This window comes from Corylus avellana, chromosome 6, assembly GCF_965113065.1.
Source record: "Corylus avellana chromosome 6, dhCorAvel1.hap1.2, whole genome shotgun sequence".
NCBI lineage: Eukaryota > Viridiplantae > Streptophyta > Magnoliopsida > Fagales > Betulaceae > Corylus > Corylus avellana.
Genome location: NC_142495.1, coordinates 13,620,549 through 13,633,053, shown reverse-complemented (window position 1 = coordinate 13,633,053; position 12,505 = coordinate 13,620,549). Strand labels below are relative to the sequence as shown.

At 37.5% G+C, this 12,505-nt stretch overlaps 1 protein-coding gene and 1 long non-coding RNA gene across 2 annotated transcripts in view; one reads left to right on the top strand and one right to left on the bottom strand.

The window, feature by feature from the left end:
• LOC132187911 (beta-glucosidase 11) overlaps nt 1-12,239 on the bottom strand; it is an 80,160-nt gene extending 67,921 nt beyond the window's left edge. Inside the window, exons 1-7 of the mRNA XM_088517581.1 lie at nt 10,594-12,239; nt 10,300-10,363; nt 2,322-2,377; nt 2,105-2,180; nt 1,950-2,021; nt 1,734-1,821; nt 1,375-1,630 (exon numbers count right to left, since the gene is read on the bottom strand). Of these exons, the coding sequence (XP_088373707.1) occupies nt 1,375-1,630; nt 1,734-1,821; nt 1,950-2,021; nt 2,105-2,180; nt 2,322-2,377; nt 10,300-10,363; nt 10,594-10,725 (744 nt within the window). The 5' untranslated portion in view covers nt 10,726-12,239. The remainder of the gene's footprint in view (nt 1-1,374; nt 1,631-1,733; nt 1,822-1,949; nt 2,022-2,104; nt 2,181-2,321; nt 2,378-10,299; nt 10,364-10,593) is intronic.
• LOC148584915 (uncharacterized) lies at nt 5,910-9,637 on the top strand. Its single transcript, XR_015912652.1, has 2 exons — nt 5,910-7,559; nt 8,099-9,637. It is a non-coding gene; the product is annotated as an uncharacterized LOC148584915 (long non-coding RNA).
• Nucleotides 12,240-12,505: the final 266 nt, after the last annotated feature.

Below are 12,505 nucleotides of genomic sequence, written 5' to 3'. Positions count from 1 at the left end.
TCAAAGCAGGAAACATAAATTGGAGGAAATACGATTATATAGTAGATGGAATCAAGGAGAGTGCGTATATTGAGATCTTGTAGAATTGAACATATATGGAGGGATGCGCTGCTCATGTCTTAGCCAAAGAACTTATTAATTGTGTGATAGATAGTATTTGGATCAAAGAGATTTCAAATTGTATCTATGATATTATAATCAGGGAGCGAATTGCCCTGATTGATCAATGATTTATCAATAAAGTATATCTTATGTTAAAAAAAAAAAAAAAAATCATTCATTCTGGAAATCTACAGCCTAATTATTCCATGTAGCAAAATCTTTTAGTTTTTTCATTTTGTTTTTTTAATAGATTTATAAGAGTAATTAAATGTAAGAGAAAGTAAAAGAGATCATAATTATGGCTTCAAATGGATGGAGGCAATTTGGCAAACTAAATAAAAGGGTCTTGGTTTCATTATCAACTCGAGCAAAACGTTTGTGGGAAAAATTAAGCTAGTTAAATCATATTTTGTGACCAATGACAATGAACCTAGATTTTTTTTTTCTTTTTTGGGGTGGGGGCAAAACTAAAATTGTATTTTCAGCACTATTTTGAGCTAACGATAATGTTTTTCATTGAAGATAAGCCCAATCATATTAATGGGCATGCATAGGGTGAAAGGGCGGGAGGTTATTAGCGGCCCGCTAATAGCACTAGCCGTTAACCACTAACCGCATTAACTGCTAACTGCTTTTGAAGGCAGTTAGGGAAAACCGCTAACCTCTCAGGTTGTTACAGTTTGCCGTTTTAGGTTTTGAAAGAACTACTAACCGCCTTTATGTATATTATATAATATATATTATATAAAAATAAATAAAAATACCTGAAATGTCGTTTTTGTGTTTAAATATATAAATTAGAAATGATGTTGTATGTAGTAGAGTATTAATAACCATATCACCATAAAAACCACGTTGTTTTGGTATTTTTTTAATTTTTGAACTTTTAAAATTTTTCTTTAAAATGTGGTTAGCAGTTATTAAGGTTATTAACGGCTAACCGCCTAAGCGGTTAATTACAATTTGCATTGGCGGTTAGTTATTTTTTCAAACCACCTAAGCAGTAGCTAATAACCACTAACCGTAACCACCTTTTCACCCCTTCACATACACATCTCTGAACTCATCTACAAGGACAAGGCCTTAGAATTACTCTAGCATAAAATTTGGTCGTTACATTATATATTCTCACCGTACAAATATATTATATAGTGATGAATGATGATAGCACACCTAATGACAAAAGCATTGACATCAAAGATACATAATGCCATAGATAGAACATTTTAGCAAATCGACCAAAGCATTTTATATGAAAAGCTTAAAGAATACCTGATACTTTTCCTTGTATAATACAGCAGCTGATGCATGTGCCAGCAAAATATGATGAGTTGCCAGGTATGGCTCAGTTGAGGAGTTGCCTCTTGTGCAGTTAACTCCGAACGGAGAAGAACAATGTTGAGGTTGTAGAAATCCTGTGTCATAACCCTCGAGTACGAACACATTGGCCTCGTTCACGGTCGTCCAATGTGAAACCTTGTCACCAAACATCCTAAAACACACATCTGCATATGTCGTGAAGTCTTTTCTGCATTCAAATCTAGATTATTTAATAACATACCTTGCCATGTTCTGCGCTTTGTGCATAGATTGATTATATATATAAAGACATTTCAAGCACAAAACCATACACAATTTTTCGATTAATCCATCCTCCATACTCGTCTTCCAGTGCCTGTGGAAGGTCACTGTGGTGTAATGTAACATGTGGTTGGATTCCTGGTTGATCAAGAATTTAATAAAGAAATATCAGTAGGAGAAAGGCATGGAGAAATTAGCATTTTGGAAGTACTCTTTCTTGCTTTAAATTGAAAGTACTCTCGCAATGCTAAGAGATAGGCAGTAACCATTGCTGATAAGTTCATTGATAAGATTGTTGTAATATTGCAGACCCTTTGGATTGACAAGTCCTCTTCCATCTGAAAAAGTAGAAAATGTGAGGAAAAGTACCAGAAGTCACTTGTTGTTCAGTTAAATGTGAGTAAAAGATTGGTGATCATACTTGGAATGAGTCTTGACCGTGAGACGGAAAATCTATAGGCCTCTAAGCCAGTCTCCACCATGAGCTGGATATCTTCCTGCAAGAGTGGATTTATCCTAATAATCATACCAGATGGTTTAAAATCAACATACAATTAGCTGGTTGTGTCACAAATTAATGGTTGAATAAACATGTAGTACTCATCTTACAGTCATATGAAAAGACTTATAATTTATACCTTGAATTTATGATATTGATCACACGCTATGTCAGCATTGTCTCCATGCATTTTCCCTGTAAATTTAAGGTTGAAGATCAATCTCCTAAGACACATTAGATGCAAACGCAGATAAATTTCAGCAAATGTCTATTTTCTAAGCATATGCTTTTGTATGATAAGCCTGCAATTTTAGGTAGAATACATGGCCAGCTTGGAAGAGTGAGCCTTAGTCTTAATCTAAATCGACTAAAGGTGCACTAGCTTGGTTGATAGAGACAATTTTAGTCAACTATACTTTCAAAATTAATTAGAGCTCGTCAATTCGAGGAGGTTGCAAGCGCCTACCTCTTTTCTCCATCACTCAATTTATTCTTAATGTGTTTAGGATACCTTATAAACTAGTTGACTTCTTTTTTAACCAATGTGGGACAAACTTTTCTCCATACACTTCAAAATTTTGGCTTTCCTCCAAAATTTTAGATTCACATGAATGATGTAAATCTTTCAATCAAATACACACAATAATTTAGATAGAAAATATGTTTTATAATTAGGGAAAAATGCAAAATTAGTCTTTATAGTTTACCTGATTTACAATTAATTCCCTATGGTATCAAAATGAACTCAAAAGTCCCTAAGGTATGCCAAAAATATAATTTAGTTTATACAATCAAATTCTGTCCACTAATTTAACAAATTCCCTTAGTATGACACTAACTTAAATAGGACAAGTATCACAATTATATTGGCTCTAATGTTTTATACTATTAGAATCTGTTAAGTTAGTGAACGAAATTTGACTATAGGGACTAAATTAGTTTTTTCGCATACCTCATGGACCTTTGAGTTCATTTTGATACCATAATGAGTTAATTGCAAATCAGGTAAACCACAAAGACTGAATTTACATTTTTCCCTTATAATTATTCGAAATATCCAAAAAAAAAATAATGTTATTTATTTATTTATTTTTATTTTTATTTTTTAAGCTAAAGGGTGGGAAGAGGCGACCAGTGTAATTTCCCCCCTTGGGCGTTACCATCGGGGTCCCCACCCGCTGTGAAATGTTCGGTTTGAGCCATAGCTACTGCCGGGGAAGGCGAGCCCGTCACCACAACCCCACCAAGGTGCAAGCCAGTAAATTCCCTTCAAAGTAGCATCTGGTTCACGCATCTACTACCGCAAGCGGATTCGAACACGCGACTACTAGGATGAAAAGAATTCCATTACCAACTCAACTACCACCTTGGTGGTAATGTTATTTATTTATTTAGATAGAAAATATGTTCTAGCAAAGTTTTATCAAGAGTAATGAAGTTAGTTTTCACGCTGAACTGAGTGTGACGAAGATAAATTAAAGGTTTTCAAGAAAAATGTTATTTCTTGAAATTATAAGCAAGCGATCGAGTTAGGAGGCCAGAGATGCTAGTCCCAGGGGGAATCATGATAAGTGCGTTATAACTTATATCATTTCAATTTGTTAAATAAGCGCCTAGGGGCACAGAGGTATTTTCCTTAAGAAATATTGACCTTATCTATAGTTTAATAAAGGATTTTCAGATCATGCACTAATTGAATTATTGCCGAATACATACAGGAAAAACTAGTAATTAATAATAAATTAATTATTTCTCAGATAAATTTCTAGCTACATCATAGGATGTGGGATTTTGATTTTGTGCAACTTGAAAGAAAAAGACCATCAACCGTGGTAATTCAATAGCCCAAAAAAATTTTCAAGTGGTTAGATAAGTATTAGGGTGTAGATTCGAATCTCCGCAATGGAGAATCCTCACGTCCAATTAGTATAAACTACATTGGTTCTCATTGATGCCCTGGTGGAGCAGACGGTTAAGTTATGGCTCAACTGGTTTTGAGGGTGGGCATGCGGTTTCTGCCATTTAAGTCCCTCATGAGCAATCTCCCGCAGGTTGGTGCTACTATGGTTATGCATAGGTAGAATAGTCACAATTGGTCACTCTCTCCAACCTTTATTGATTAGAGAAAAATAAAATAAAATAAAATAAATAAAAAAGGTATATTTGAATATTATGTACATGGATGGAAGCAAGGGGGAGCCAATGGCCACCCCAAAGATTTTGCAAAAAGTTATTTTAGACTTATGTTCATTCCTCACGTTGTATACACAAACAATGGTCCCTTCTTTTTCTTTTTCTTTTTTTCTTTTTTTTTTTTTTAATTAATGAACAAATTACAGTGTTTATTTGATAAACTTTTAACCAAACATGAGAGCTTAAACTCCCTTGAACTTAAACTTTGTTGGGTCATATTTTCAAACAGTAAACAATAAATACAACACCCCTCAGAACACTCGGTAAAATTCAATATACTCGGTACCCTCGGTAAAATTCGGTATACTCGGTACCTTCGGTATACTCGGTAAAATCCGGTATACTCGGTACCCTCGGTAACACTCCGTATACTCGGCACCCTCGGCACACTCGGTACACTCAGAACCCTCAGCACCCTCAGCATTATGTCACCTTCCACTAAGGTGAGAAATATATGCTACTTCTAAACTCCTATAAAAGGGGACCTCCACACTACTTTTAGGACGGGTTTTTTTTTCAACCTCATTACTCTCTGAATCTCCTTTATATTTTTCACAATTGAATATCTTGCATATACTTTATCTCATTTATAATCTACAAGTTCATTTTTCTCTTATAATCTGTAAGTTCATTTTTCTCTTAAACACTGTGACTAACTTAGGCATCGAAACTTTTGCCGGCCGGACAACGCCGACAGCTTTGATCCCTTTTCTTTGTCTTTCATACACAGTTTAACCTTCGGTTATCAAGTATTACACAGGGCCTTTTCCCACGTCATCATTTCAGAAAACTACTTCAATAGTTTGGTGCCGTATCTGGGAACAACTACGTTCTTACTAACTCAAAATCTGTTATGGTGACGATCTTATGTTCAGTTCTTCTCAGATAAATTCAACGAGGTGTAGAGCTCAAGAAACTCAAAGAAAAGCAAATTCACAGTCAGCTGACATCTCTGCTCCTTTCTGAGTTCCATCGCACCAACAAAAACGAAAAAAAAATAAAAATAAAAAAGAAAAAAAATTGGTATTTTTTGAGTAGAAGTAGAAAAAATATCTCTGACATATCATTTTATATATATATATATATATATATATATATATATATATATATTGTTGTTATCTTTTACAAAGTCTGAGAAAGCAGACAACAACTTGAGTCATGCATGTCTTTCCGCCTGGCCACACACGTGGACTCATATCAACAACGTGGCCAGCAAGCAGCGAGCCAACAGGTCTAAACGGCGAGCCCCTCTGCAACCATCAACAAGGCTCAGACAACTAGAAAAGTTGCCGAGCTTGCCATATGCATCGTATCTTTTTTCTTTATGGCCTAAAGGGGCAGAAAATATCTGTGTCTTATGTACCCTTTTGGAAGAAAAAAGAAGCTATGCAGAATCTTCAAGAAGGCTTGCCAGCAAAAAAAAAATATATATAAATAAATAACAATTGAATTTTTTCTTAAATTTGTTATAGGCACGTGGAACGATAAGGTCAAACACTATGTGCCATTTCATGCCATGTGGTGTTCAGAAGATATTTTTATCTTTACATTGCAAAATCCAAAATTTACAATTATGCCATTATTGCTATTATTTCTACGAAGTGCTTTTCTAGATAACTCGTGAAGACAGCCAGACAGGCAGTGAGCTCAACAGGTCCTCCGGCGAACGGGTAAAACCAGCAAAGGAGACCCCTAGTGTGCCCATTAAATTTGTTGCCGAACAATCACCCCAATTCGCAGGATTTTAGTTTCATGGTTTCAACCCAATATGGCTGGACTCTAACTTCACTGCCTCGAAACAGTATTGGCGTCTCAAACAGGTTCGCCGACCCATTTTCACGTCCGTCTGAACAAGCCCAGACCAAAACGGAGTTGGAACCACGACAACCCAAGTCGCCGACCATCCTCGGACAGTGGGTCACCACCCATGCCAGTCGCCGAGCTTCATATCGCCGAGCCTACTTTGGCCGAGCATTTCCATTACCGATCTTAACTCAGACCGCAAGTCACTGACCAATTTTATCGCAGACCATGTCTTTTCGCCGACCAAGTCTTGGACAGTTGGTCACCGAGCGCCATCGTGCCCATCGCCGAGCATCACTATTCTCGGATTACCGAGCTTGCCTTGGCTAAAGCACCACGGCTGCCGAGCCTGCTTCAGCCTTCATCACCATCACTGATTCTGCTTCGTTTTTTGACCCATGCTCGGTTTCACCTGGCAAACTTTCGGCATTGCTCACGACCATCAGCTGTGCACTATTATTATAGCAGAGCCTTCTTCGGACCGTGGGTCATCACTGCCGAGCTTGCCTAGCCGAATGTCATCACTGCCGAGCTTGCCTAGCCAAATGTCATCACTGCCGAGCTTCCCTCCACAGTATCACCATAGCTCAGCTTGCTCCTGGACAATATATGTCATTTCCTGAGCATTGTTCTGTTTCTTGCTCTGCTCTGAATCACCAGATTTATCTAGTGAATTGGTACTTGGTTTTAAATTCTGACCAGCCAACACATTTGGAACTGCAAGTGATGCTGTTGCCGGTTTCCTCCCCTACGCCGGGGTGCTCCGACTCCACTCTGAGTCTTTCGACTTTGCCCTTTAAATTTCCATAGGGATGGAAGGACAAGGAGGGGTGAATTGAGAAACTGGAGAAACTAAAGAAGGATGGGTTGACTGAGAATTCAAAGCAATCCTTGCGCCAGAATGTTGATCTGTTCCAGTGATACATTCAAAGGCGGCAGAACCAGGCAAAGAATCTGGAGCGTGGGCATTGGGGATGTCATATATACTTCCACTCATTGCAATGGCTTCATTCCCAGATGGGTTCATAGGTTTACTTTGTGTTTGCTCATTTAGTTTTGGATCAGGGTCAACTAAACCAGGAACAGCAGAAGGGGAAGCAACGATCAATTCAGAGCCAGGCGTAACAGAAGAACCAGCTGTCACAAGGCGAGAAGGCAGGAGAGATCTCCTCACTTGGAAATAATCAAGAGGCTCATGTATTCAAGTCAAAATCTGTTTTCAACACCGAGTGTCGCCATTGCTGAGCATGCCTCGCCAAGCCTTAAGATTGCCAGACTTTGCCAAATATTCACAAAGAATTGCAACGGTGAATTTTGCAATAGCCTCCATGGCGAGCTCCAGACAAACGATCCCGACTTAAACTCGGTGAGTTCCCTCCAGGTATCACTCTTACCCCATAAAAATTGAGGTATATATTTTATATTCAACTCCTAAAGCTTCAAAGAACCAAAATGACAAGTCTTTTAGGTTTATTAATGCTCAAATCATTATAAATTGTCTCTGTTAATAATGTTTTACCGAGTTATTTTCGTTGCTCGGATACATGAATTTGTTTGGTTTCTCATTTTTTGCAAAAAGCCGGACTTGTAAAAGTTGACCCATTCTCAGAAATATGAAATTTCCATAGTTTGTCAGACTAGGCAAATTGGGGGGTAATAGTTTCTCATGGTCAACTGTGCTTTCACTGAAAGAAGCTCAGCATTCAATTCCCATTGGAACACTGGCTACGACTCTCGCAAACTACTGCAACTTATCTAGTTTCTGTGTTGTTATTTGGAGCCCTTGCAACCAGAAAGAATCTATTGGCCGACAGACTACTTATATCTACAGTTGCTTGGCCTTTACTAGCCATCATCTATTTTGGAATCATTTTTTCGACATTTAAGGCTGCACTTCAGAGCATGATAGATGTTATGCAGGTGTGAACTTGTATTGCTTCCTCCCGGATCTTCTAGATGCTCCCAACTGGCATCCTCGGTGGAAATATCACCATTGGAGCTTTTCTCTTTTTGGAGCATCACAAAGAAAGGTTGGGGACTGGGATAATGGCTTCAAGAGTGCATATTTCCAGCTAGCTCTCCGCAATCTTCAGTCATTAGGAGCAAGCCAAATGCACCCAAAGGCGGTATTCAAACACCCTGAAAAACCGAGCATGCCAAACATGCCGAGCATGCCGAACATCCGAGCATTCCGAACATGCCGAGCATGCTAAGCTCAGCAGCCAACAAAACTCTCAATTCTACACTAGGAAAATATAGTTGAACTAAGCGCTTTTCTGAGAGTCACCTTTTGGAAAGTATTTATAACACTTTTCAACCCTTTGGTGAAATATAGCCTGAGATTTTCTCGAGCGTAACTCGCTGATACATCGCTAAGGCGCTTTCCCATGGAAGACTTCGGAAATATAGCTGAATAAAGCGCTTTCCGAACTTAACCTTTGAGCAAAGGTTCTTCATCGGAGAAATATAGCCAGAGAAGTTCCCGAACGTATTTCGGTAAACATCACTAAGACACTTTCCCGATGATGAAGTTCATAAAACATCCTTGAAACTACAACATTCATCGAGTATCAAGCCTTCACACCAAACGCCTTCCCAAGGCAAACACTCAAGCTATTACATTCAAACCGAATATTCTCGCAACCATGCATTCTCATAAGAGATTCCCATTGTTATAACTAGCTTATAACCTATGGGAATCGGGGGGTAACTGTTGGGTCATATTTTCAAACAGTAAACAATAAATACAGCACCCCTCAGAACACTCGGTAAAATTCAGTATACTCGGTTCCCTATGTAAAATTCGGTATACTCGGTACCCTCGGTATACTCGGTACCCTCGGTAACATTCGGTATACTCGGTAAAATTCGGTATACTCAGTACCCTCGGTAACACTCGGTATACTCGGTACCCTCAGCACACTCGGCACACTCAAAACCCTCAGCACCCTCAACATTATGTCACCTTCCACTAAGGTGAGAAATATCTGCTACTTCTAAACTCCTATAAAAGGGGACCTCCACACTACTTTTAGGACGGGTTTTTTTTTCAACCTCATTACTCTCTGAATCTCCTTTATATCTTCCACAATTGAATATCTTGCATATACTTTATCTCATTTATAATCTGCAAGTTCATTTTTCTCTTATAATCTGCAAGTTCATTTTTCTCTTAAACACTGTGACTAACTTAGGCATCGGAGCTTTCGCCGGCCGGACAACGCCGGCAGCTTTGATCCCTTTTCTTTGTCTTTCATACACAGTTTAACCTTCGGTTATCAAGTATTACACAGGGCCTTTTCCCACGTCATCATTTCAGAAAACTGCTTCAACAAACTTCATTGCAATCACACCCAAACTTTATAAAGTGCCAATCCAATTCTTCAAATTCCTTTTGCCCCATCCATTAGCATTTTTCATTAACTTGAACATAAAATAAATCAATTGATCAGCATGTTACTCAAATTGTCTATTATATGTCTGTGGATAAAAAATAAAATAAATAAATAAAAATCCAAAACATAAAAAAACACACAAAATCTCTAAAGGAGACTACCACAATGCCCTGGCTCTCAATAGCTAGAGACCCACAATCTAACTGTTGGGTCTAACCACGACTAGGCCATGGGTCTCCGTAGGCAGAACTATCTCCATGACTTTTTTTTGTTCATTTTTAATCTAAATGCATAGTGGTATTTTCACGTATCCGACAGAGGGTATAATAGACCATTTCAGTCATTAGTATCACACAATACATGTTTTTTTACGAAGTTAACAGAAAATCCTAACCAATGAGACAAAGTAAAAGGGCTAGATGATTTAAGGGAATTTTTTTTTTTTTTGATAAGTAGATAATTTAAGGGAATTGATTGTCACTTTTTTAAAGTTTGTAGCGATCACAAATAAGATGTAAGTTTAAGGGGCTAAGTCCAATTTCTCCAATAAAATAAAATGTTATACTTTGTTTTACCATGGAAAAAATACTTAGTGTGAGGATAATTAAGATACAGAATCTTGATTATTAACAAGTTTGTTGTATTAGATCATTAATATACTCTTTCTTTTTCAAGGTAAGAGTACTTAGAACATATCATTAAAAGCAAAACTAAAGAAAATCATACCATCATGAGTTAATGTATCCCATATGCTAGGCTTCCTACCCTCTTGGTCTGCTGCACCTTCAACCTTTCATATATAATTTTTCAACAGATCCAAACAAAAAAAGAAAAGAAAGAAAGAGAGATCATATAATGAAATATTATACAAAGAAATAAATTATCCATCAAAATCTTTTTTTTTTTCATTTGTTCCTGTCTACAATGAAATAATATCACTTTTTCTTTTCTTTTTTTTTTCTCTTTCAAAAATTCTGAAGTTACTTCAAGACAAACAACAGAAAGTAAATATATACTGACCTGGTATGCTGAGGTCCCAGACCCAAACACAAAGCCTGGTGGGAAGTCATCTCTGCTAAATCTATCAGCAGCTGAAACTACCGCTGCTAAGTTTATAAGAAGAAAGAGAGAGAAAGAGAGGCTGATTCGCATCTTCCCAAAGCTTATTATGATCCTTCAGCTTTACCTAAATTAATACTTTAATTTTTAGCCAGACAAAGTGGTCTCTTAGTTTGGTGAAAAGACAAATCTGTCCCGGTTGCAGGCTCAAGTATATTATTGGACCTCTTTTCCACTTGTAGGGAGTGTCCGCTAAGGGAAAACGGTATCATTCAATAATTAGTCATCCATTATTTATATTTGCGTGGTGGCATTAGTCTCAAATAATCACACATTATCATTCAATAATTTTAGGTTCGCTTTCATTCGAACTTTCTAATGTGCATAATTACTCCCATCAAATATAGGAGATGCACTTGGACAGTGTTCCATGAGAATGGGTTCAATGAAAACATTCAAGACGTGAGACAAAATATAAGTGAACCAGTTCTGATACCAATTGTTAGAATCTAAGGAATGGTTCAACTCCCAACGACAAATGCACAAGCAACCAAAAAAAATTGTAATGCATAATAATAAAACAATAAAACCAAAAAATTATTTATACATCCACGACACAAAGCTTTATTGACGAAGTAGAAAATTATTTTACTTACTAAGCAAAAGAGTAGATTTTCAAGATGTTTTCAAAGAATGTTATATGAATTGAGCCGAGCCGATGGTATATTATTTTTATAGATGTTTTGTGATTACCTTCAATGATTTCAATTATGTTAAGATATATTTTGATGAATCGAGTTGATGGAAGGTTTGTCAAATGTTGAATGGGCATGGAAGTATAGTGATGAATTATTAGGGTTTGTGAGTCATTAGGATTTGGGGGTATTTTGGTCATTGTAATATTTTTCTAACCCTATATGATAATATGTGTGGTAGACTACAAATGAATAAGATTAATAGCATCTACCTTTTGTGTCTAAACCGTTCATACAAACAATAACATGGTATCAGAATGTGTTTTGATTCTTGGCTAATCTATTATTTGGTTTTCTCTTATTGGTGGCAGCATTGCCTGTGTAGGTAGTGCCTTCGTAAAGATGTATAGGAGATTTTTTTTTTTTTTTTTTGGTGACCGGAACACCTCCGGTGAGAACAAAAAGAATGATTTTGTTTGTTTTTGGTATTCTATGATGGTGGCCAACGTGTTTTGTGGTGGTTGGCTAGCATAGTTTGTGGTGGCCGGCATGTTTTGTGGTAGCTGGTGTGTTTGAGTGGCCATCAGGAAAAAAATAAAATAAAATAAATTCCGGCCTTTTGATTATGTGTTGTTGAAGCGTTGATATGTGGTCGGCGTTTGATACTATGGCTACTGTTTTTGGAGTGGCCGGAGTTTTCTGCCTTCTCTGGCACACTCCGATGAGTCTCTAGCGAAGCTCCGATGACTATTCAGTTTGACTTTTCAGCAGTTTTTCGACTTGGTTTTTGTGTCTCCAGCGTGTTCTGCCTGTTGCCGACATGTTATGTCTATCTCTGGCAAGTTTCGGCGATTTCCAGCGAAGCTCCGACGAAGTTTTTTTTTTTTTTTTTTTTTTTTTTTTTTTTTTTTTTTTTTTCAGTAGTTGTTTTTTGGCGAAACTCGTTGGTTGATTACGTGAAATGTGATCATTGTTAGTTGTTGAGATCCAACCGGCGTTGGTGTTTTGCAGTAGTTTCCAACAGGTTGTTGTTGTCTGACGAGATTCTACCAGCCTTGATGTTTTGCGGTGAAATCCGACCGGCCTTTGTGTTTTGTGGTGAGATCTGATCAACCATTGGCGTTTTGCGGCGAGATCCAACCGGCCTTGGTGTTTTGCGATTGGTTCCGACTGGTCCT